Genomic DNA, 22771 nt, shown 5'->3' with positions numbered 1-22771 from the left:
ACAGCATTTTTCTGATGAGATTTAGAGATTTGTCTGAATAGGAGACATTACTTCTAAGAACAAATGCTGATGATTCAAGGAGTACATTTCAGGAGCATTTAATCTTTAGCATGCCAGCTTGAAAACAGGAAGGTCAGTGGAAAACAAATACCTGTAGGAAAGCTTAGAGTCTGCAAATGAGTTGGTATGTAGATCAATTCCTTTCAGAAATCACTGCTGCATTTTATAACGTAATTGCCAAACAGCAAAACATAATGAAACTACACAAGGTTAATGCAACAGAAGCATTAAAAGTGCTGTAAAATATTACAGTAATCTTCTGACAAGAAAGAGTGCTTATGTCACCTTTCACAAGTCAGTGAAGTGGTACCACAACTATATTCTACTGGTAGCCTTAATGAACACTGAACATTTAACACAGTTTTAACATACCTGATGCCTTGTTTTAGAAAAAACATCTTTTTCCCCACCACCAACATTCAAAGAATACTTTTCTTGAATGAAATGGACCTTACAAAAACCAGTAATTTTATCTCTGTACTTTCAGGGAAACACAGAAGTGGAACCTCATACCTGAGGCCGCATCCTCGGGTTCCATCTGACATAGTAGTTGACCCACAGTTCCAAATGGTTCAGACTGGCAACAGGATACAGGACGTGGTTCTCATAGTTTACATAGAAAGGATTTGTGAATTCATCTAACTGACTGTTTATGTAGGACCACAGCGATACAGTCTTAGTGCTCAACTCCTGAATTAAAAAAATACAGAAAAATAAGTACATGGATTGCAAGGTGTTAAAATGTGAGGTCATTATCTAGACATCCCTATCTTTGTGAAGATTACCTGATATACTGCAATACTGCCCTCTGAGAACACTTGCTGACCACTCAGTGTTAAAGCTTTATCAAAACTTTTGATATCCTGTTCCCTTCCAAGGTGAACTGAGAAGGGAGACTGAGGCATGGTATTTCCAAAGACAATGAGTTCTGGTTGAGGAAGGGAAAGCTGTACTGGTCGTAACTTACTGCAGTGTCTGCAGCTCCTTAGACCTACAGTTATGTGTACGTGTGACCGCTTCAAAAAGATTCACAAACAAGTCAGCTTTGAAAAGAAAATCAGTGAGGAGAGAACGCGATTTGAAAGATCCAAAATAGCACCTGTGGAAAACAGCACCTTCCTTCTCCCACTCAAACTATCTGCTCCCAATATCTATTGGCACTGTGACTTAAAATTACTAGCTTTATTTGCACTTCTGAAAGTTCTATTATACTAAACATAATCAGCATAAACATGGTTAGATCAAGGTTTCAGAATGTGAGCCTCAGATTCATCTCGCAATTTTACACGTGTACAACGTAGTTAAGCATGTGCTTCTGCTACCTCTGTGTCTTAAACTGCATTTCTTTATTGAGAACTGCATACAACTGATTTACTGAGAACGCTGCTGGGAAGTTCTGCATTCGCTGAGAATGTTATTCAGCTCCACCTTGTGGAGTCTGCGTGCAACTTTCTCCTCTACGGAAGCAGAGACAAACCTGAAAAACAACCGGTCTAACTGCCACGGAAGAGCTACTTGTTCTGACACAAACATGAAGTGCCACAAACAAAAAAAAGCCAGAAGTGTAGTTGGAATACTGAAAAAAGCTTTCTTTTTTAAAAAAAGAAAAAAAACCACAACATGTTTTCCAAACTCAAAGCATTTCATGATGTCCTAACTCCATTCATTCGGGCATTTTAAACTTCCCCAGTCTCCAATCACAGGATCCATAAAATTATGTCCTGAAGTGACTAAAGCCACGCACAGGAGTTGCTCTGAAAATAGCACAGAAATGTTAATAGCACTCGATAATAACTACATAAAACTGAATGCTGGCTAGAAATATGTGAAAGTCAATTTTTTAAAATCCTCAGAACTGCCAAGAGGTAACAGCCAAAGAAAAGTGGATGGGATCTCACTTAATAGAGCTTTCATTATGTATTCCATGGAATTACATCTGTAATGCCCCCAAAGACTATGCAGGAAATTTATCAAAAAACAGCTCAAGTGTTCTCAGGTCATATGGCCGAAGCATTTCCTACAAAACCAACATATTAAATTGATTATTTACCTCTTTTAACCTTTCTTTTTCGCAGTTGCATAAGAAAGTCCCGAATAGGCAGCTATAAAGGTGATCCAGAATGGTGATCAAAAACAACTCGTTGAATTCAAAGGCTGCAGGAAACTTAAATTTAAAAAAAAGAAAGGTAAAATTACTCTAAGCTGTATTTTAAGCATCATGGTAAGGAAGCAACTAACAAATAAGAAATAACTAAAAGATTCAGGTAAGATTTTTTTTCCTGTTTAGTGATTCTATTCAGGAAAACCTGCAATAATACACTTCACCTGCAAACTTCTTCATATCCTCAGAGACAAACCCTACATTCATTATGCAAGTGCACAAGGATGCAAGCACAGAAACATTAGCTAGTGTGAAACTGGTGACACAAAGCAACTCATTGTGAGAAGCCCTATCTAACAGCACATGCTTTATTCCTCTATGATATTTAAGAGCTTTAGTTCTGCTTCTAACATGCAGTGAGCTGGATAATAAACACAAATGTACATAAAATACACTGGATATATATTTTAAACATTTCTTACATTTTTTACCCAAATTATGTCATTTTTCTTCATCTCACACCTCAAGTTTAGCATCAGCTACATATAATAATCTTTTAATCTCTCTGCCTTCTATATCAGAAAGTAAATTCTGGATATCCAAATTGAAAGAAGCGTTATTCCTGTGACACCACTGAACATTGTATTCACAAGCAGAGGTTGCCTGACACACTCTAGAACAAACATGGAAAATCTGAAAACACAGTTTACTTAGAATGCATCTTAATCAGTAGTGCTTCAAAAGTCAGGAAGAAATCAGTACAGAAGTGCACGGGCTGCTATCTATTCAGATGGAAAACATCCTTCAATCATTTATGATAGGACTGCATATGGCAACTGCTTCATATGTCAAAATAACTTTTTCTTCAAATGACAAAGGTCTCAAACACAGACATGGAACGATGAACATTTAAGAGAACAAACAAACAAATTCAGACAACTCAAAGACAATTTTATAAGCATTTCTCCCCTTGCCATGAGAACGAGCATCTTAGGAGACTGATTTTTAGGACAAACAAAAACATTTCTTTATTTCCATTAAAGGAGTGAATATTTTCACAAGTCTAGAATGCAATATTCACCACCAAGAATGTCCTCCTCTCTGCAAAACTATCTAGCCAGAAATTCAGACGTGAAGAAGGCAGCAGCCTGGGTTCAGTCACGTGCCACTGAGCAACACCACTGCCTTGGCATCAGTTTGAGAGCTACTTCTAAAAGAAAAGTATAACTAGGAGGAATAACCTAGCAGTCGGGACTGGGGATGGACTAGCTGATCCAGAAACTCCTCTTCAGTGCCACCCGTGATTTGCAACATGATATTCATGTTGAAAGGAAGGAGTTGAATAACGCACAACAATTGTGCTTGTATTTAAACCAGAAAGATCGATGTTTTAAGCAGTATTATTTTAAAACAAGATTGTTCTTGCAGTGTTTGACTTAAATCCTTCTTCTTCTAAGGCTTCTCAAGCTAAGAGATACCAACTTTCAATGGAGTAAGGAAACCACCAATATGGTGACTTACAGAATAAACAGAGCCTTCTTTCTGACCCTGCTATGGATGAGGTACAGCTCAGCAGCGTGCAGTGCTCACAGCAGAGCTTCCTGTACAAACCAGCAGTTTGCTTGACTTTTTTTTTTTTTTAATAAAACGTACAGGATGTTAAATAAGATGCAATTTAAAATGATCAAATTCTCTTCTTCAGTCGCGTGCAGAAGTTATCACTAATACCCTCTCTTTCAAGAAATGCCGCTCTAACTCTTCTACAGTACAACAACATTAACAACACAGCTATCATTTAAACAAAACCTAGGAGTGTAACCTGCTGAGCAGATCTGCTGGACATAGCCAGCACCGCTCGGATCTCAATCTCCCACACCCAGAGCAGCGAGCACATACGTAACCCCAAAGTCACTGGCAAACGATCAAAACGAAGTTTGGAAGTAACTTTGAAGACAAGGCCTCTCCTAGAGGAGCTCTCCTTAACCAAAAGCACTTAATGAGCCTCGTCACATCAGTGCTCTGCCATGGCTCTGCCTGCACTAATCAGAGGCCACCGACACGGCCGCTATTCCGACCCAGCGAAGCATATTCCGAATTCCATACATCAGTGGCTGCGCTCCAACTAATTTATTAATAAGTGATAGCACTTATTGAAACTCTGTCTTTGAATACAAGAGTTGCACTGTTGGAGCCGATGTTTCAAGACTGCAGAGCTTCTGTTACTGCCGCTGAAAAATCACTGACCTAAAAATTCTTTCCCCTGCAGTTCCAAGCCCATTAGCGTCTGTTTGAAGATTCAGGTGGAAAAATTCCCCAAATGAAAATTTACTTCTTGTCAAATCCACTAATTGAGAGAGAACATATGGGTCATTAAAATCTCCCACTTGATGCTTCTGGAAGGTTTGTTGTTCATTTTTCTCTTTTTATAAAGGAGGTACTTAAGAGAAGAATTCCGTTGCATAAAACGTCTGATGATGCCAAGTGATACCTGACTCAAAGAGATGCAAGACAAACGTGCTTTTCCATTCTGTGATCAATAAACCAGTTCTGTACCACGGCTTTTAAACAAAGTTTAAATATTTTGCTGAACATGCTTATGACTGTGGAACTGGGCTGAACCAGGTTGACCGGGCAGGACACCATCAAGTGGTGAAATGAATTACTGAAAGGAATGCAAGAAGAACCTCCAGAAGCCAGTGGCATCTGATAACGAACACAATGCACCTTTTTAATCAACCTGAGATGTACCTTTCTTTTACGTGGGTACCATGCATTAAAGGTAGGAAGGTAATTCAGCTGCATTACTACCTGCCAATCTTGCAGGTGTTTTTCATTTTCATTAGGTAACACAGCCATTCCAACTTGAAATCATCTTTTTTTTTTTTCTTTTTTTTTCTCAATCTGCTATCAATGTATTTCTCTCAAACTCCCTAATAATGTATTAGTTGTCATGAAGATTGTAAAAATCTGGGAAAATATTAGGCTGTGAAAGACTAAGTTCCATTGTCTGAAGCTATCCAGAGGTCTGTATCCAAGCCCAAGTTAGAGATTCTCGTAATATGTTAAGCTGAATGCTTTAAGAACTAAATACTCAGAGCACAAAAGTAAATTTGCTTGCTTAGAGCCCATGCCCAAGCATGAACCTGAACACACATCCCCTCCCAAGCAGTGACACTTATTAGAGCTTTGGAACATGTCTCATATGTTTGCCATGGATTCTGAAGCAAGAAACTTAACACCATGTCATAAGCAAGCAAGCTTCACGAGGATGAAATAGAATCCTGGTTTTCCCAGGTGTATGTCAAGGCAATTGCAATCTTCACACATATTCTCTAGGTGCTTAAGTCAACTAAAAAACAAGTGGCACAAAACTTCCAAAGAATGTGCTTTCTATTTTGTTATGCTGTAACTTCAATGACTTTCCAGTGTCACTGTTGTCTATGAACTTCCCAACAGTTTTTGGATCCAGGTTTTGAACAGATGTGGTATTGGCTAAGTGTTCCATAGCTTCCCCATTATTATTTTATCTCAACAAGAGGCAACCAAACTGTAAATAGCAAGAATCGGAGGCAGAAAGGGAGAATACAAAAACAGAGGTGGTGATCTTAATTACGGATCTCCCCAGAAGATTTCCGCTCTTACCAGGTGTTTAGAAGTCTCTCTTTTTGCAATTGTTATTAGCCTTTCTCTGAGAGAGGGGCAGAATTCCTCACTTATTTTTCTCCAGCCTTAATAAACAGCACATTAATGCTGAAATACAGATACAGAGAAAGTCTTCAAGCAACTCTGAGCAAGGGCCCAGTACTGCAGCGGGAAGCTTTCCTAACGCACGTCAAATACACCCTTTGGAAAGAAGCACAGTGCACCATTTTCAAAGACCACGTTCACAAGAGCAGCACTGAGGTGTTGTGGGAGCGCTCGCATTGTGTGGAACCAGACTCTTATGGAACCAGACACTTATCTTCCTTGCCTCAAAACAATTCACATGTGCTATGCAAACTTCCATACATCTGTCTTTTACTGTAACACTAGTAAGACCTCAGAAATATATTCCTAAACACCTTACCTGCTTTGTCATTTGCCAAACACAGTCAATGAACTGAAGGAAAATGGGAGACCTGTCTGCATCGGCATGATCGTCCCCTCCGTGTCCCACTCGCTGAAAGACAGAACGAATTTTCATTTCTGCCCAGTCTATTTACGGTGTTGTTTAAAGACGATACATTACAAAGATGAACAAGACAAACAAATTTTCCATAATGCCAACCTATGTTTTTCAACTGCTAAAAATACTCCCCAGTGTTTGCTTATGGACATGCTGCTGCTGTTCAGAGCTCTCCCAGTCGTTTCCTCCATCTTCCAAAGTGAAGCTGTTTATGGGATCAAACTGATAGGTATTCAGTGCAACTGAATCAATGATGAAACTTCCATATCCACTTGCTTAAGTATGTATGATGTCTCCTGAAACACTCTCAGATGCCAGAAGTGTCACTACATTATGCTTTTAAAAAAAATTACAATTGAGATATTGTGCCCTAATTCCCTGCTAGCCCTTGAGTTGAATGAATACTGCAGGAACTGAAGAGCAAAGTGATGAGAAAACATACTACTCCAAATTAAAGAGCTGAAGGTGACAAATAACATATGAACTCTTTCACCTTACCATTGCAAATCGGTGTCCAAAGCTTATCCATTCCTTTTCTATAAGAATTTCAAAGCCCTTGATAGTTCTGTAATAGCTGTCCAGCATGAGCATAGCAAGTGCAGTGAGCTGTGCTGTTCGATCCCAGCCATCGCTGCAATGTACCACCACAGAAGTTTTACCAGATTCAATTTTATCTGCAATTCTTACAGCTCCGGCAAGAAGCATCTTAAAGAAATAAAAACAAGCATATTAAATGTAAACCAAAACTCCACCGAAAAGCATGATTTTATATTTTTAACATCACATATTTGAAATCCACAGATTAATTACACAGTTATCTGGACAACACTGTGTTAAATCAGAGACTTTCAAACAGCAAGGCACATACACCTGGAGGGACAAAAGCCAGCTCCCAAGCACAGGCACGCTGCTGTCCAGCAGAGAGTTCTCCATTATCAGTAGCACACGGCAAGAGAAGTTAGCAACCCCTTTCACTAAATGAAAATTGAAATTCTTTATCATTAGGAAAATAGACACAAACCCTGTAATCTACCCCAAAGACAAAAGGTTCAATGTGATCAAAGTTCATCTTCACAGGAAAGAATCACTCCTGTGTTCCTCAGCTTTCAGTTCTTAACTGCTGGCACTGGAGGAAGGGACAAACCACTGAGCTGATCTCAATCAAAACACAGCCCAAACAAAACCAGGGACTGCTGGCTGGGAGCCTGCCCTGATCTGCTGGTGCATGAAGCACACACAGCATGAGACCCACAAGCCATGAATAAGGCCATGAATAACCTGGGCTCAGAAGCACGCTGGGGGAACAAAGGAAGAGATGGCAGAGAACTGAAATTCACTTGTGTGAACTTTGTGTTTCTGTCTCCCACACAAATCCTTCCCTTGGTTGTCTGCTGCTGCTCTCCTGTTGTTTTTTCTTTTTTTTTTTTTCCCTCTAACATACTTGAATAATCTCTCTCCTATGAAGGTTTGTCCCTAAACCACAGCCTATCATGGCACTGATAAATATGTGGGGAAGAGAAGCAGCAGAATAGGACCCCAGAAAAATTCTCTGCATTCCAATGTGAGAAAACAGAAAATTGCTAAACATTTGCATTCTTCCCTTCCTGAGCACGTGAAACATCTTCTGGGAAGAAGGAAAGCTAAGTTCAATGCACAAGTGCACAAGGCCAGTCTTCAAAGCAATTGCAAGACCACGCTACACAGACAATCATCTTTTAAGGGAAAGGATGCCAGGTTGGAAATATCACGAAGCACTACAAAAGCTTGTACAAGAGAACAGAGCTTGTAGACTGAACTAGTTAATTGCCATTTACTTCAATCATGAAGCTATGGAGATGTTAAAAGAGTTTGGTCTTCAACATAAGCAGGAAAATTATCTATAAAATGTGCAGGTATGCAAGAGTTTGCTCTGTTATCCTTATATTACATAGGTGGTAAAGCTGTGGATCTGCTAATTGTTACAAGTCAAATGAATCAGGAAGAGAAGGTAAGCACCCAACCCACTTACTGCAGCAATGGCAGCTTTCAGGAAATCAGGTTGCAATTTATGCTGCCCACACGGTAACATGAAGTACTGTATAAGGGGCAAAGGCATGAAGACTGCCTCATGTTTACCAAATCTTCTAAGTAATGTAAGTTTCAAACTGCTAATGTCATCTGTGAAATGATGGTATCAAGGTTCATCTCTGATGCCATGCAAGCTCAGAGACCCCACTGAAACCAGTAACAATGAAAGGTGATCAGTGCATAAAAATCCTCTTTTAAAACTCGATGATCACATTTAAAGCCAGGCTGATTATTAAAAAAATCTTTCCAGATACTCAAGATTCCCAAATCCCCTTGAAATAGTCAACTTCAAGCCAACAGTGGTCCGAAAAGAACATAAATTTGTTTAAATCTTGTATAATAATGTAAGCATTTGCTCCCTCTACTGGTTCTCCTGCAGCAGTTAGCAAGTAGCTACTGAATAACTGATTAATTCAAAGCACGTTTGCCATGAGTGACATTTGAGGCAACTGCTAAATGAGACAAATTCCACTCCACCCATATTCATCATAAACAGAGGAGTGAGTATGATAATGAAATCATCTATTCTAAAAGCATTTCAGAGGTTAATGAATCAGACTGTAGAACTGTGTGATTTATTTTAGTATTACATTAACTAATAGAGCAAATTATAGCTCAGTGCAACACAGACTGTGAACAGCCCAGGAAAATGTAGGTGTTCGACACATGAACACCAACACTACACTGAAGGAGGGAAGGATGAGCAAAGACTGCTGCTTCTGTGCTTGAATTACTGCCAAGAGGACTTCACTGTAATCTGAAGTTCCCAGGGCAGTTTTCCAAGAAGAAGGGATAACCCTGGACTGCTCACAAACATTTTCTCTCAAGAAAATAAAACCCAGCCCAACACCAAATATGATACTGAGCCACAAGGAGTTAACTCACTACCTACCAATACGCAGAGCCAGTTACTATGGAATGGATCAACTTCAGTTCAAATGCTAGGCTTTAAGTGACTCTTCAAAAAAATTATACTGATCAAAGATTGGAGACACTGTTCTAATAACATTTTCAGAAATGCAAGTAAATAACACCATTTAAAGGCAATTTTTTCACACTTTTACCCTTATATATTCCAGCCAGTGCGTGGAGTCCACGTTTGATAACCAGCGCGTCTCATCGATAGTAGGGTAAACTATTTCCTTCAGCTTACGCAGGGATTCCCTCATCACGTGAATGTTATGAATCTCCAGAAAGACCAGCTCTGCGTTTGGGTAGGCACTTTCACTCTCATATCCTCCGCCCTTTGCCTGTCATATAAAAAGTAAAAGCAGACAAAGAAAAGAACACGTACAGGACTTCAGTATAAGGCTGAAAGAGTTGCTTCAGTTAGGTCTTCTCTGGAGAGAAAGGATTATTCTAGCACTATTAAAAACACCTTCTTGCTTTTGCTTTCTCTGAGAAGTGCTAGGAGTATATTTTTTAGACTGAAGAAATCCTGCACTGTAGTGGGCTACATTTGCTAATACAGCTATGCAGTTTCCTCTTGCTGTCACTGAAACCTTCATCCTTCTGCTGGTGTCACTGCATCCTTTCTCAGGAACATGCTCACGCTGCCTTCAACTCCAACATACTCCAAACCACTTACCTCCCTTCCCACGGCTCTAAATAAAGATCCCTGTTTAAATTTCTTTTCACATCGAATTCTCTGTACCTTCATATCCTTTGCTCAATCTTCAGCAATCTCTGGAATAAAGACTGAACCACCACTACTGTTTATGGTACCAACCTACCTTGTTTGTATCTGCAACACTGTTTTGTCTGGCATCAAAGATGATAAGTTTATGTGATTGAGCATTGGCATCCATAATTGTCTGCAAGTATTTTTCATCCTCTTTACAGTGCTTATCATTCGGGCCTACCAATGGCTGGCTGCACCGTGTTATTGTTGCTTGGCTCTCCGGATGAATCCAGGATAACACCTGGGATAAAGCAAAACTCTTTTAGCTTACTGTACTAATGTAACAGCAGCGAGCCAGAGTGCAACCAGACAACCACTGCCTGCATGGCAAGGAAGATTCCTATGGGACATTAAGAAAAATTTCTTTACTGTGACAGTGGTGAAACACCAGAACAGGCTTTCACTGGGAGTCTACAGACCTGTACAGCACTTAGCAAAGCAGACCCACAGCATGAACACTGTCACCCCCTCACATACTTAAAAAGGACTTTTTCACTACCTGCAGAATATATTCATTCTCAAGAAAACTGCCACGGCTGCAACACATTCCATACCAAATCAGAACACAAGTTAATGAACAAATTAGCTTCAAATAATACTCCAGCCTAGAAGCATTAACTCCAAACAAAAACAGCACAATAAACAGCACAATAACCAAGCAAACTAAGACTCACACTTCATCTGCTTTCTTCAGCTCTAAACTCATGAATCCTAATTCTTCATTCTTTGCTCCCTTTTTAGAAAGGAAGTGGGCCAACTAATGTTAAAAAAAAACACTGAGGAACTCTGATCATTTCTTAGAAGCTAGACAATACACAGAGCACTTCCATTTCCTTGTGCAAGTTTCACTTACTGGCACTCTGCCTTTTGCTCGAAATGCTGCCACTTTTGAGAGGTCATCATCTTTTACACTGGTTGGCACAACAAGAACAGAAGGATATGTATCACAAAGCTCATAGGTGCTGTTAATTTTTGATATTTTCCAACTCTCATTGGGCAAGCCCTGTAAGAAAGCAAAACATTTTTTCTATTTTTCAGGCTAGGTCTGTACTTACTTGTGCTCTGTAAGGAAAATTTTGACGTGCTACACTTAAAAAGAAAAGCATGCCTACATTTTTATCTAATATGAGCTACAAATTTTAGGCCCTCAGATTTTATCATAAGTCAATACAATGAAAGACTTTCCTTTTTATTATCTTTAAAACTGCTATGCAAAACAACCATTTCAATAGACATTTCAATTTCAGGTATAAGGTGATCATACAATGAAATATTAATGTTGCAACTGGGAAACCAGATTTACAGTGACAAAGTCAGGCTACTCCTTTGTTTAATCCTGCTTACTCACAAGCAAATCTTCACAGAGCCTGCATTTTCATAAAACATCACTTGGAAAACGTAGATGTAGCAATGCATGTTAACACAGATCAGTGTGCTCTTTCTCTTTAGCAGGTGGTCAGCACTGTCAAAGTCAGGCCACTTGCTTTTATGATCTTAACATGAGACTGAGATAGTCTCCAGAGGTAGCAAAGATGAAAACTCTCCTATACAACTTACCTGCCTTTTGTATTCTGACATTGGATCGTATACTTTCCAACCATTGGCAGCAAACTTTTCTTTATAGCTGAATGCAAAAAGAGGCTAAAAATAACAAAACAGAGCTATAAATTACTATCTGATGGGCTGTAAGTACAATAAGCTCCGAAACACACAATCCTATTTCAAATGTCACATTTCTAGAACTCTTTTGACAGCAGGTACAAACTTTACTGTCAAGAATGGACATTTTGCTAGAAAGTTAAAGACAGTTATTTCAGCACATGCCACATCATCAATAAAATCAAGAAAGAAAAGAGAATTAAAGTTACTTGCCTGTAATCATACAACAGACCAATGGCAAAGCCAGGATGAGAAAACTCTTTTCCTACCTTTATTCACACAAGCAAACAGAAGTACATTCAGCAGATAGCTAATAATTAAGCTAATGGTATTTTTTTTTCCAAAAAGAACTTTCATATTGAACTATCTACTGCAGAAAACAAGACTTCCTATATTCTTAATCACATTATTAGGAAAATCTGAAGAGTTTTTGTACAAATCTGAGCAGCTTGCCTGCTGTGTAACCGATGTTATAAATCAATACCCAGCACTTCCAGTTTTCCCAGCTCCACGTTTCAGAGAACAGCAGGCACCTTCCTGTGCACCTTAAGACGTACCAGTCCATTAGAAACAGGGAACGCACGCGTTACAAGGTTTTCAAAAATCTCCAATCTGTTCTGTTCCTCCTGTTTATAGGCAAGCCGCAAGTTCCGCATATCCTGTCAAAAATAAGTCACGTTACTTTACCCTATGGTAAATTTAAAAAGGTCACAAAATTATAAGTAACGCTCGCTGACATCATTTGACCCGTGTCAGAATGGAGTTTCATAACTGGACGACCATGGTTGTTGCATTCTCTAGCGACTCCAATGGCAACAGCCATTTTTCCTTTGAATTCACTCTCAGGACAAAAGGCAGAAGTGCTGAACACTGCACAGTATCACAAGAGGAACTGAAATGTCTTATCTAAATGAAGCCAAGTTCAAATACAGGGAACTGAGCAGGCAGAAAGAGCACATGTATGCTGATTCCTCTCACAAGAAAACGAAATGAAAATACTTTTGAAATGAACATATCTGTACCATGTCATACCTTGCATACGATTTCTATACCACATGAGTTGTCTCCATGGCTTTGTACTCCAATTTTTTCAACTCTACTTATCACTCCAAGAGGAACATCAACAACAAAAGGTGGATCCTGAAAGACACACGGAGCAAGTGAATTGTGTTACATTTGGTTTGGAACACAGTCTTGTATCATTCACGTGTTTCATTAGGATCAACTACAATTCCTGTTCAATAGATCACTTAAAACAAATTCATCACTTTGAAATCTACTTCAGAAACACTTCCACCCAAAAGAAAATGCAGATAGACAGTGGACTCTTACCCTTTCAACACTTTTGATATACATCCTGAAGTCCGTCACCGTCAGCGTACCACTGACTGCTCCCATAAATGGACAGATGTACATAACGTCTTTAGCTGGAAAACAGACCAATTGAAGCTTTGTCTTACTATGACAGGCATTTACTCCATAAAAATCTATTTCTGTTGAAGAACAGCAAGATTTCTGTAACTCCACAATAAAGTAAGATTCACATACTCGAAGCATAAGAAAGAGGAAAGCCTGCTCTACAAACGCTACCAGGACTAGAAGAATCTTGCTGTTCTCAACAAGGAAAAGAACTCCTCACTGCTTCCCAGCACCTCAGTGTTGTGTGTGTGGGGGGGGGCTGGCAGGTAACAAAGTCTGGCATCATGCTGCTATGCTGAGCTGCAGGCAGCTCTGGTCCCTGCCCTGCGCTGTAAAGTACCCCCACTCACCTCACAGCCTGCAAATGGTAGTTATTGAGAAGTATGAGACTTTACCTGAAAGACTGCACACAGTTTCCTAGGTAAGTACTGTACTACTAACACAGAGCTTGCCATCATCAGCCAAAGGGAAATAAATCTGACATACAGCTGGAAATGAAACTTTACGGAACTTTCTGTTCTTTGTTACCACGATTTAAAACTTTTCAATCTATGAAGTATTCTCAGCAGCTCCAAGCAGAAACACAACCTGTGTATCCAATTTGGAACAAAGTCACCCTTGAAACAGAATGATATGTCTAAATGGACAAAGTCATCTTCTTGAACTGATTACTTTCATGTTTACATTTGGATTTAAAAAACAAAGAAAAGAGATCCACACCGCGTCTCCTAATCCAAAATGGCAAGACATTAAAAGAACAAAACTCAAAGGGAAACAATACTCTATTTTTAAGTAAACAAACCAGTGGATTAATAGCATTCAGTGTGGTACTTGGTAGTGTGCTTACCAATAACTTTGATTGATTCGCCAGGAAAAAGCGGAGCCTCTTCCATCTGTGCCAGTTTGTTTCCATCTCGCAGCGCCTGGCAGAAACCCAAAACTGTGAGTAAATCTCTCTTTCCATCTGCACTGCATCGATATATTTTGATGCAAAGTGCTTTAACTACTAGATTACTGGAACACAAATAGTGCATCTTTTTTCACAAGGCACAATTGTATTAAACAGTACTGTATTAAGAGAGGCAATGTGTGCTGCTATAAATATTACACAGACATACGTTAGCAATACATTAGTAACACAGCATTTATGCAGCAATTAGTTTCACGTGCTGGCTACATATAGCACAGGGAAATATGAACAATAGCAGCCCAAATTTGCAGCTAGCAATTTGTTAGTGTTTTGCTAAAAGCAGCCATTATTTTCTAATAGCAGTCAGAAACACCCTGACGTGCTCTTTTATGGAAGAGACCCACTAAGGGAGTTGTGGATCCAGAAAGTCAGATTAAGAAGTAAAAGTGAAATACAGAAGAACAATTAGTGATTTTAAAATAAGGGCTAGTTTACAGATTTATACAGTTTACAGGTAAGTGGCTTCATTGCTGAATGACACAAGATTGATCCTCTGGGTCCTTTGTTGGTAGCTAAGATTTACTACATTTTAATTAACAACACAGTGGTTTGTGGGACTCGAAGGGCTGCGTGAGAAAAGGAGCTCTTTCTTGTCAACATGATGAAACATCAAGGTTTAATTCTGTACATCTTGAGTGAGAATAAATATAATGGTAGCATTGGCCTGCCTCCAAACTAAAAAACTGCTGCAAGCCTGTATTAAGTAACTTCCAAAAACATTTAAATCGATGTTGGGTTTTTTATTTGCTGTTACTACCAGAGTTTTACGTGTGGCACCCAATCACAGGGACAACGACACGCAGACAAGGAGCTGACACCAACTCAGAGGTCAGCGTGCTGTCAGATGGGGCCTTAGGTGCAATGCTGGACCACATGCCATCAGATGAGGACCCTCCCTAGCACACACCAGACACACTGCTACTTTCTACAAATCCTCTGCAAACAAGAAATACGAGGTCTCAATGTACTGCACCAGCACACAGTACCTGGCTACACAGTTAATAATGAAAGATGAGTAAAACTTGCCACCTGATCAGCTTCTGCTTCAGAATGATAGCCATTGTGTCCATCCTGAATCTCCTGCATTGCATGAGGCAGCAGTAGGGCAAGAGAGAAGTAACAGGAAAAATCATGCACACAACAGGTGAAAGGACAGAATCTTTTCTAGTTTCCCCCTTTTTTCTTTCCTTAAAGAGACAGCATATACTTGAACCCCAGCTGTGATCTCCAGAGCTCCCCACTCCTGACACAAAACCCTTTCCACGCGACACATTCCAAGCTCCTGGGGCCACCCATTTACTGTTACTTGGCACAACACAATTCAGAGTTCACCCTCTTTTTCACTTAAGAAACCGGACTGGTACTCAAAAAAGTAAAGTATGTACTGTCTTTTTAAGACGAGCAACTTCACAGTGAAGAAAATGAAATCAAGGTATGCCACGTGCTTATAAATAGAAGAAATTGAGCACAGCTTGCAAGACTAGCATTAGGACAAAAGTCATGCAGCCTTTCGAGGAAGAAATAGTTCAAATAGAATTATTCAGTCAGTGTTAGGAATACGATACTGTGTAAGCCATGTTTTCAGTAACTTTCAGTTTCATGGTTTCACATTTATCCCCCAACTTCTGCACTGCTCTGAAGGTGACTCAGTAACTTTAAAGTTACAATTAGTCCTCAGAGCAAAATAATGCAAACGAGTCACTTTTGTACATGTACGTACATATATTTCCCATCATAATGGCAGCAAAGCCTGAACACTACTTAGATCTCTCTAATAAACATCACGTCCCCTCGCGCTCCAGGCAGCAGCACAGATGTTACTGGGTCAAATGAAGGAATTGCTCTGACATGTTCTGCCAGAACTGTTCTTCCATGTCCTTTCAGCATCAACTAAGACAAGCTGTGTCTGTGACATCCCAGTATTCCCAGCCCACGTGCAAACTCCTCACTTGTAAGACTGGAAATCCAGACTTAGTCTAAAGTTACAGAAGAAAAATCGATTTTTTCTTTTTACCAAAATATCTTCTGATAATCTGGACACTACAAGTGCTTAAAATGTCTTCACTGGTAAAAAAAAAACTTTGTAAGAGAAGAATTCCTGGCATCTAAGCATCCACTGAGTTCTGGTAAATGGAAATTGCTTACATTCAACAGTACAAACCTTGCCTCTGAAACTAAAGTAGGCACAGGGATCCCTGAGAGAAAACTAGGAAAAGGACCAACAAAACACACCAACAGACTGTCAAGCAGTGAAGGAGAGAGAAGCACAGCAGACCACTCTAGGATCAAAGCCCTTACAAAGGGCTACGAAAAACCAATGGAAAACAGTCCATTTTTGTTACTCATCCCACACCAATTATTTCAAGAGCCTTCATTAAAAAAAAAAAATCAACTTGTGAGCGTTGACTAAACACATCATTTTCAACATGTAAACAAGGAATAAGACATCATTCAGACTTCATCTGCTGGTGCGAGACCAAACAAGAGCTCTTTGTCTGAATAAAAGCACAGACACATCTCATGAACAATGTCAGAACGCGGTCCAGATCTTCCCTCACTCTATACACACTACTGAGAGGGACAGGAAAACAATGAAGAATAGGCAAGACCTACAAAATTGTCATTAAAAAGATGCAGGTCGGTGCACCCGCATCCAACTTCCAACCCAACCTCCCACTCTACAACAGGACTGAGGCACTGAGGTAGCACACGTACAAAAGCAAGTGTGAATTGAATCTTCCTTAAGCAGACTGGACAGAGATGCAACGCTTTCATCCACTAACACTCTGTAATGCAGACACTACCCCAGAGATGCTCATACAGCACTCAGCAGTCAGAAGCACGTAAGCCTCAGCTGCAAGCATCCGTTTTGTCACAATTAATGCGATAGAAATAAAGTTAGTGTTGCACGTTTGTAACGTAATTTAAATACGCTGCTTTCCCACACGTTGACTTTTATTGCTCATGGAAGCACAGTAACGGATATGAAGCATTTCAGTGGCAAAGAAGCTGCTGCACTGCACAGAAACATGGCCTGAGTGATTCATAAAAACCATCAACGAAGTAAAGAGCACTCGACACACCAGGATGTCACACAGCACAAAGGACAAACAGGCAGGAGGCCGTTTTACTACTTGCCACAGGTAACCTTACCCGAATATCAGGCCTCCTGTACACCTGTTAGTTAAAATATAACATGTTATACAACAAAAGCACAGCTTTCATTCATTAAAGATATCACAGCGTTCGACAGATTTTCAAGAGAACTCTACTTCCAAGCATATTCATTACCGTTGAATTTAAAAGCAAAACAAAAGAGCCCTATGTACATATAGCAGCTCCAACTTTGCAGAATTATTTTGCTCTGAAAGTATGCCAGCCACTTCCATTGAGTGCTGAAACAAACGCCAAATTCCTATGAAAAATTTACTCCTAATCACTCTTTTAGTCAGTGCTACTGCGACAAGAGTAATCCAGTAATCCTCCAAGGTGCAAATAACAAGCCTGCAGTAACAATGACAAAATACAATCCACACATCTTTTGGATTCTAACAGCAAAACAGCTGCAGCTCTTCATTAGAAATCACAGAATGGCCCGGGTTGGAAGGGACCTCAAGGATCACAAATCTCCAATCCCCCGCCACAGGCAGGGCCACCAACCTCCACATTTCATAGCAGCCCAGGCTGCCCAGGGCCCCATCCAACCTGGCCTTGAACACCTCCAGGGATGGACGGGGCATCACAGCCTCTCTGGGCAGCTCTTCCAGCACCTCACCACTCTCACAGTCAGCTCATTTCTGAAGGCAGCTGCACCCAGCTGCTGCTACCTGTGTGACTTCCAAGCACAGCAGTGCCTCCTGCAGCAGCACTGCCAGGCAGAGCCCCACACCACCCTGCAGCTCCCAGCTCACTCAGCACTCACCAGGTGGGACCGTTTCTTACTGTTGAACCAATGTCACCCACTTTTTTCCTAAAGATGAGGACTCTGTGCTCGTTTCTTAACACTGAATGTACAGCACCAGTTTTTCTGGATCGATGCTACCCACAGAGGTGATAGCAGCATTGACAAAGCACCTGCAGCACCACTGAACCTCCACAAATACTAAACACAAAGAAAAGCCTTTCCTAACGCACGGACAAGATTCAGGTCCTGAATTTAAACAAAGAAATTCTACGACAAAAAATTATAGGGGATTATGCACGAATAAGAGAGCTCAAATCACAGCAATACAATAATGGCAAATACTTTTTTCTTTTTTTTTTTTCCCTCCCACAGAAATTCTAAATATCAGAAGGCTTATTATTTTTTGTTCCTTTGTTTCAAGAAACAGTGATAAACACATCTAATCAGGCCTCAAAAGACTCAGTCCACTTAAGGTGAATTTGTAACAGAGAATGAAGCTACTCAGAATACAAAAGCACTCTTTACTCCAGAGGAATGCCATATAACTCAGAGATAAACTGAGCACCAAGCTTACACACTTGCATTTTACTACAAAGTCCTTCATCTGCATGGCACAGACAACTCTGCCAGCTGTAATGCAGTGTCCCACGGTGTTCTGCCCAAGATTTTACCCTTGACCTGAGAGCTGCCCATCCCTCATAAGGCTAAGGAGCTGACAGTGCCAGTGACACCAAGCCCTCTGAAGGGAGTTTTTAAACAGACTGTGGTCAGAAATATCGTGGAATTCATCTTCAAGAATGGGCAGATTCTCACCTGCAGTCACAGAACCTAAAATACACTGGTGCTGGACAGCAAACTTTTAAGCACAGAGTTTATTAGCAAATGACTTCAAATCTAGTTAAAAATAAGAACAGTAACATTTTCATCTGGTCATTTTACACCAATATCAAATTCTTCTAAATGTAGGACAAAAGCAAGAAGAACACTCTGCACCAGATAGCAGCAGCCTGTCTTTGTTCACACAGGTGACTTGTCATGTTCTCAAACAAGCTCAATTAACTGCCTCCATACTGGAAACAGCAAACGAGCACAAAAGAACAGGTGTAAAAAGCATAACGGAACCCATCAGGTAAGGTATGCTCTGCAATCATTAATGACAAAAACACTGCCAGGAAGGAACAAAAAAAGGTGCTGTTTAGTTTCACATTAATTTCTCTCTCTTTGGTCAAATCCAATGAAAAATGATAAAATATTATCATGTTCTTCAAACAGTAATGAAGACATATGCACTTATTTATTTCTGGTGAAATCCAGTGAGATCAGTTTGGTACTCCAAATGACACAAAGCAATTTCAGCCTACAAATTAATTCACTTTAGCTGTTTTTGTTGTTTTGTTTAATGTAGTAATCAAAAAGAAAGCCAAGTCATTCTTTGCGTTTCATTCAGAACAGCTTTTTGTTCTCCTGCACACTTCAATGCCAATGCTCCAACTATGGAGGAAGACATAGAACAGATTCAAAAGATTCCTATGCACAAACGAGACACTTCTAGTTGTGAACCATTCCGAGATCAATGAAGCACTCACCACCCAGCAAGGGCTTTCCTGACCACCCACCCTTATCCAGACCAAACGAACGCTGCTCAGGGCTCACTTACCCGGTAGTCTCTGGACACACCTTCCGAAGGGACAGCCCCAGAGATCTGACTGGAAATGGTTGCAGCTATCAGCTGTTTGCACCATTCAACGTGTGATCCCGTAGGGCTACAGAAACAGAACATTTCATGCCGTTTAACAATTACTCTGTTACAATCAAAAAGGTCAGCACAGTGGCGAGGCAGTACAGGAGCGGAACAGCAAAGGACCGGGGCAGATAAAATGGTGCTACAAAGGAAAAGTGCTCACTCAAAAGCGCTCACCCATCTCTGAAGATCTAGGCTCACAGGACAGACTCCCCAAAGGAAGAATCTCCAACCAGAGAACCTTCTCCCAAGTGAGGTGCAGCCAGGCTCCACCCCTTCCTGCTGCACAGCTGAACTGCCTTCAACTGTGCTCCCAGGGCTGACCAGGTCCTCTCCCCAGGTGCTCCATCAGTGCTTCAGGCCGTGACTCAACACTTATCATACACATTCAAAATGTATATTGAGAATAGCAAGGCACAGCAATACAAAACAAGGCCATACATGAGTGTTAACACTATACAAATCAGGTTTCTGTGTGGGCAGAACGCAATTATTTCAGCAAACAAAGGAGGTAAAAGAATGTCACTGGATGTTATCAGAAATGTAAAGCTGTCAGAGGGCCAAAAGCGTGCATATGGGCCTCGGCCTTATAAAAATGTTGGCTTCCTTACCCAAGTACAGTTCTTTTTCCAACATTCATGCTTTTTTTTTCTCAGAGCCATCCATGGAATGAATTGGATAACTAACAGGAAACTCCTCATACTCACCTTTACCGCTATTTCCTGATTGTTCAGTAAATCCTACTGAAAATTAAACCACTCTATGCTAGCATTTAAAACGGCAGACTACTGCAGTGTTGCATTCTATACTAACAGCGGACATAGAAAATACATGTTTCCTAAAGGGCAGTTTCTAATTTAGCCACATTTTTATATATTCATATAATAATCTCCAAATAATGTTAAAGACTGGCTTTCCCACTCTCAGATGTCTACAAGAACCCTACAGACAATGCATCTGAACAGTAGAACTGCACTGAACCTGAGATGATGCATTTGGAGAGCAGCTGCTGGAACCAGCGTGGCTTACAAGTTTCAGAATGCCAGCAGCAGGGAGCAGCTGCCAGCCATGGAGAGGTGCAGCAGCACTGCCCCAAAGCGGGCCTGCCCCACAGGAAGCCGGGGAGGCTGGGGAACCTGCAGCCACTGCAGGCTCAGCTCGTACAGGAGATAATTGCCACTCCTCCACACAGGTTCGCTAGGCACTTGTGCAGATACAAAGAACATTCCCAAGTCAAACGTAAACCGAATTTTTAAATTCATTTTTGAAATTAATTCACAATCTGAGCATTGTGTGACACAGAAGCAACCACTCTGTACACATACCCAGCAGAACACACACACAACTGGGATGTCTGGCAGGTGGGATGACAGCACAAGATTACAAACCCTGCACAGCCAGAGGCCTTTCCTCACACTATCTGCTAGGATAGGCAGGTGCATATAGCCAGAAATTAAAGATCTTTAAGAGCTTTTCTGACAAATCTTAGGAGCTGAGCTTCTTCATTTCACCTTCCTTCCCACCTCTTGATTTCTGCTATACCTCTTTAGGGTTAGTCTAAGCTTGTTTCCAAAGGAGCATTTACTTGTTACTTCAGAAGATTTCTCAACAGCAGATCTGTGGCAAGCCCCGCTACGTCCGTGCTGGCAGAGCAGGTGTGCAGGTGCCTGGCCCTGGTGCGGCACAGCCCGGCAGTGCGGCTCAGTGCTGTGGGCAGAGCAGTGCCAGGTCACATTGTGCCTCACTGCGGTACGGCCATAGCCGCACTGAGACTGGTCCAGGGCTCAACAAGGGGGAGAGGAAAATCACAGAATGGCCCAGGTTGGAAGAGACCTCAAGGATCACAAATCTCCAACCCCCCGCCACAGGCAGGGCCACCAACATCCACATTTCACAGCAGCCCAGGCTGCCCAGGGCCCCATCCAACCTGGCTTTGAGCACCTCCAGGGATGGACGGGGCATCCACAGCCCCTCTGGGCAGATAAAAAGTTCAGATAAGAAACATGAAAGCAAGGAATAACGGATGTGTACTTGAGTGACAGACTTCTTAGCAAGGATTTCCAGCTTTCCTAGAACGTCGAGGTTTCTCCTAAAAGAAAAGCGACGGAACACAGAGATGGAACCTCGGCATTATTCCTAACTTTTCTCTCCCTCATCCCGGGGAATTCCATTTAGTCCCGCTCTGTTTCAGCCGAGCTCTGCGCCTGCCCGCCCACCGTGAAACAACGGCTGCCAAAGGAAAACCGCCTCAGGAAAGTTCCGCAGGTTCCCCAAATCCCAGCCAAAATCCCACAGGCAGCCCCAGCCTTTCCGGCCCGATGACGCTGATCGCGACCAGCACCCAGCCGCGGGCACGGAACTTTGAGCGGGCCGGCGCGCGGAGGAGGCGTTTGTTAGCGCGGAGACACGAACGTGAAGGCGCAGACTGGAAGCGCCGTCCGAGCGCCGGTCCCAGGCCCGGCGGCAGGAGGAGGGCCGGGAGGCCGCGGCGCCGCATCGCACGGCACAGCAGGCCGCGGTGCCGGAGCTCGGAGTCGCAGCGCGCCGCCCGCCCGCCGCTCACCTGTCCAGCGTCTCGCCGCTGGCCTGCCGCGATGCGGCCCCCGCCGCCGCCCCCGCCCGCGCGGCCCGCCGGCTCGCGACTCCGCTCTCGGCCCCCGGCCCGGCCGCCGCCCGCTCCATAGTTCCGGCCGCCGGCGGGACGCCCCGCGCCGCCGGGATGGCGGCCTCCCTCCCGGCCCCGCCGCCTCAGCCCGGGCCCCGGCCGAGAGCTGTCACCCGACAGCCGGGCTTACCCATAGGCCTCCGCGGCGCCGCGAGGGCGGGCGGTGGCTCCGCGCGGAGCGGGAAGGCGGCGCCGGGCGGAGCGGGGCAGGCTGGGCCGAGGGAAGCGGCCGAGGAGGCGAGCGGGCGGAAAGAGAAACCCTTATTGCTTTTCTCCGCGCACGTACGGAGCAGACGGAGCCCAGGAGCTCCTCCTGCCCCGCCGCGGCTCCGTCGTCGC

General features: G+C 42.2%; 1 protein-coding gene across 5 annotated transcripts in view; it reads right to left on the bottom strand.

The window, feature by feature from the left end:
* MTMR1 (myotubularin related protein 1) overlaps positions 1–22771 on the bottom strand; it is a 74261-nt gene that overhangs the window by 10076 nt on the left and 41414 nt on the right. The window contains exons 1-16 of one of the 5 annotated variants that reach the window (XM_052673126.1): positions 22331–22440; positions 19684–19789; positions 17276–17299; positions 15152–15202; positions 14000–14075; positions 13066–13160; positions 12766–12873; positions 12291–12392; positions 11632–11715; positions 10928–11077; positions 10127–10315; positions 9458–9643; positions 6825–7031; positions 6228–6320; positions 2111–2224; positions 574–750 (exon numbers count right to left, since the gene is read on the bottom strand). In XM_052673126.1, the coding sequence (XP_052529086.1) occupies positions 574–750; positions 2111–2224; positions 6228–6320; positions 6825–7031; positions 9458–9643; positions 10127–10315; positions 10928–11077; positions 11632–11715; positions 12291–12392; positions 12766–12873; positions 13066–13160; positions 14000–14045 (1551 nt within the window). In that variant the 5' untranslated portion in view covers positions 14046–14075; positions 15152–15202; positions 17276–17299; positions 19684–19789; positions 22331–22440. Of the gene's footprint in view, positions 1–573; positions 751–2110; positions 2225–6227; positions 6321–6824; positions 7032–9457; positions 9644–10126; positions 10316–10927; positions 11078–11631; positions 11716–12290; positions 12393–12765; positions 12874–13065; positions 13161–13999; positions 14076–15151; positions 15203–17275; positions 17300–19683; positions 19790–19944; positions 22114–22330; positions 22441–22771 lie in introns of those variants that run through there. The other 4 variants (XM_052673127.1, XM_052673130.1, XM_052673128.1 and 1 more) reach the window with 4 other exon arrangements.

The sequence above is a fragment of the Tympanuchus pallidicinctus genome, unplaced genomic scaffold, assembly GCF_026119805.1.
Source record: "Tympanuchus pallidicinctus isolate F22 unplaced genomic scaffold, pur_lepc_1.0 scaffold13, whole genome shotgun sequence".
Classification (NCBI taxonomy): Eukaryota; Metazoa; Chordata; class Aves; order Galliformes; family Phasianidae; genus Tympanuchus; species Tympanuchus pallidicinctus.
Note: the sequence above shows the minus strand (reverse complement) of the source record. Positions and strands in the feature narration are given on the sequence as shown.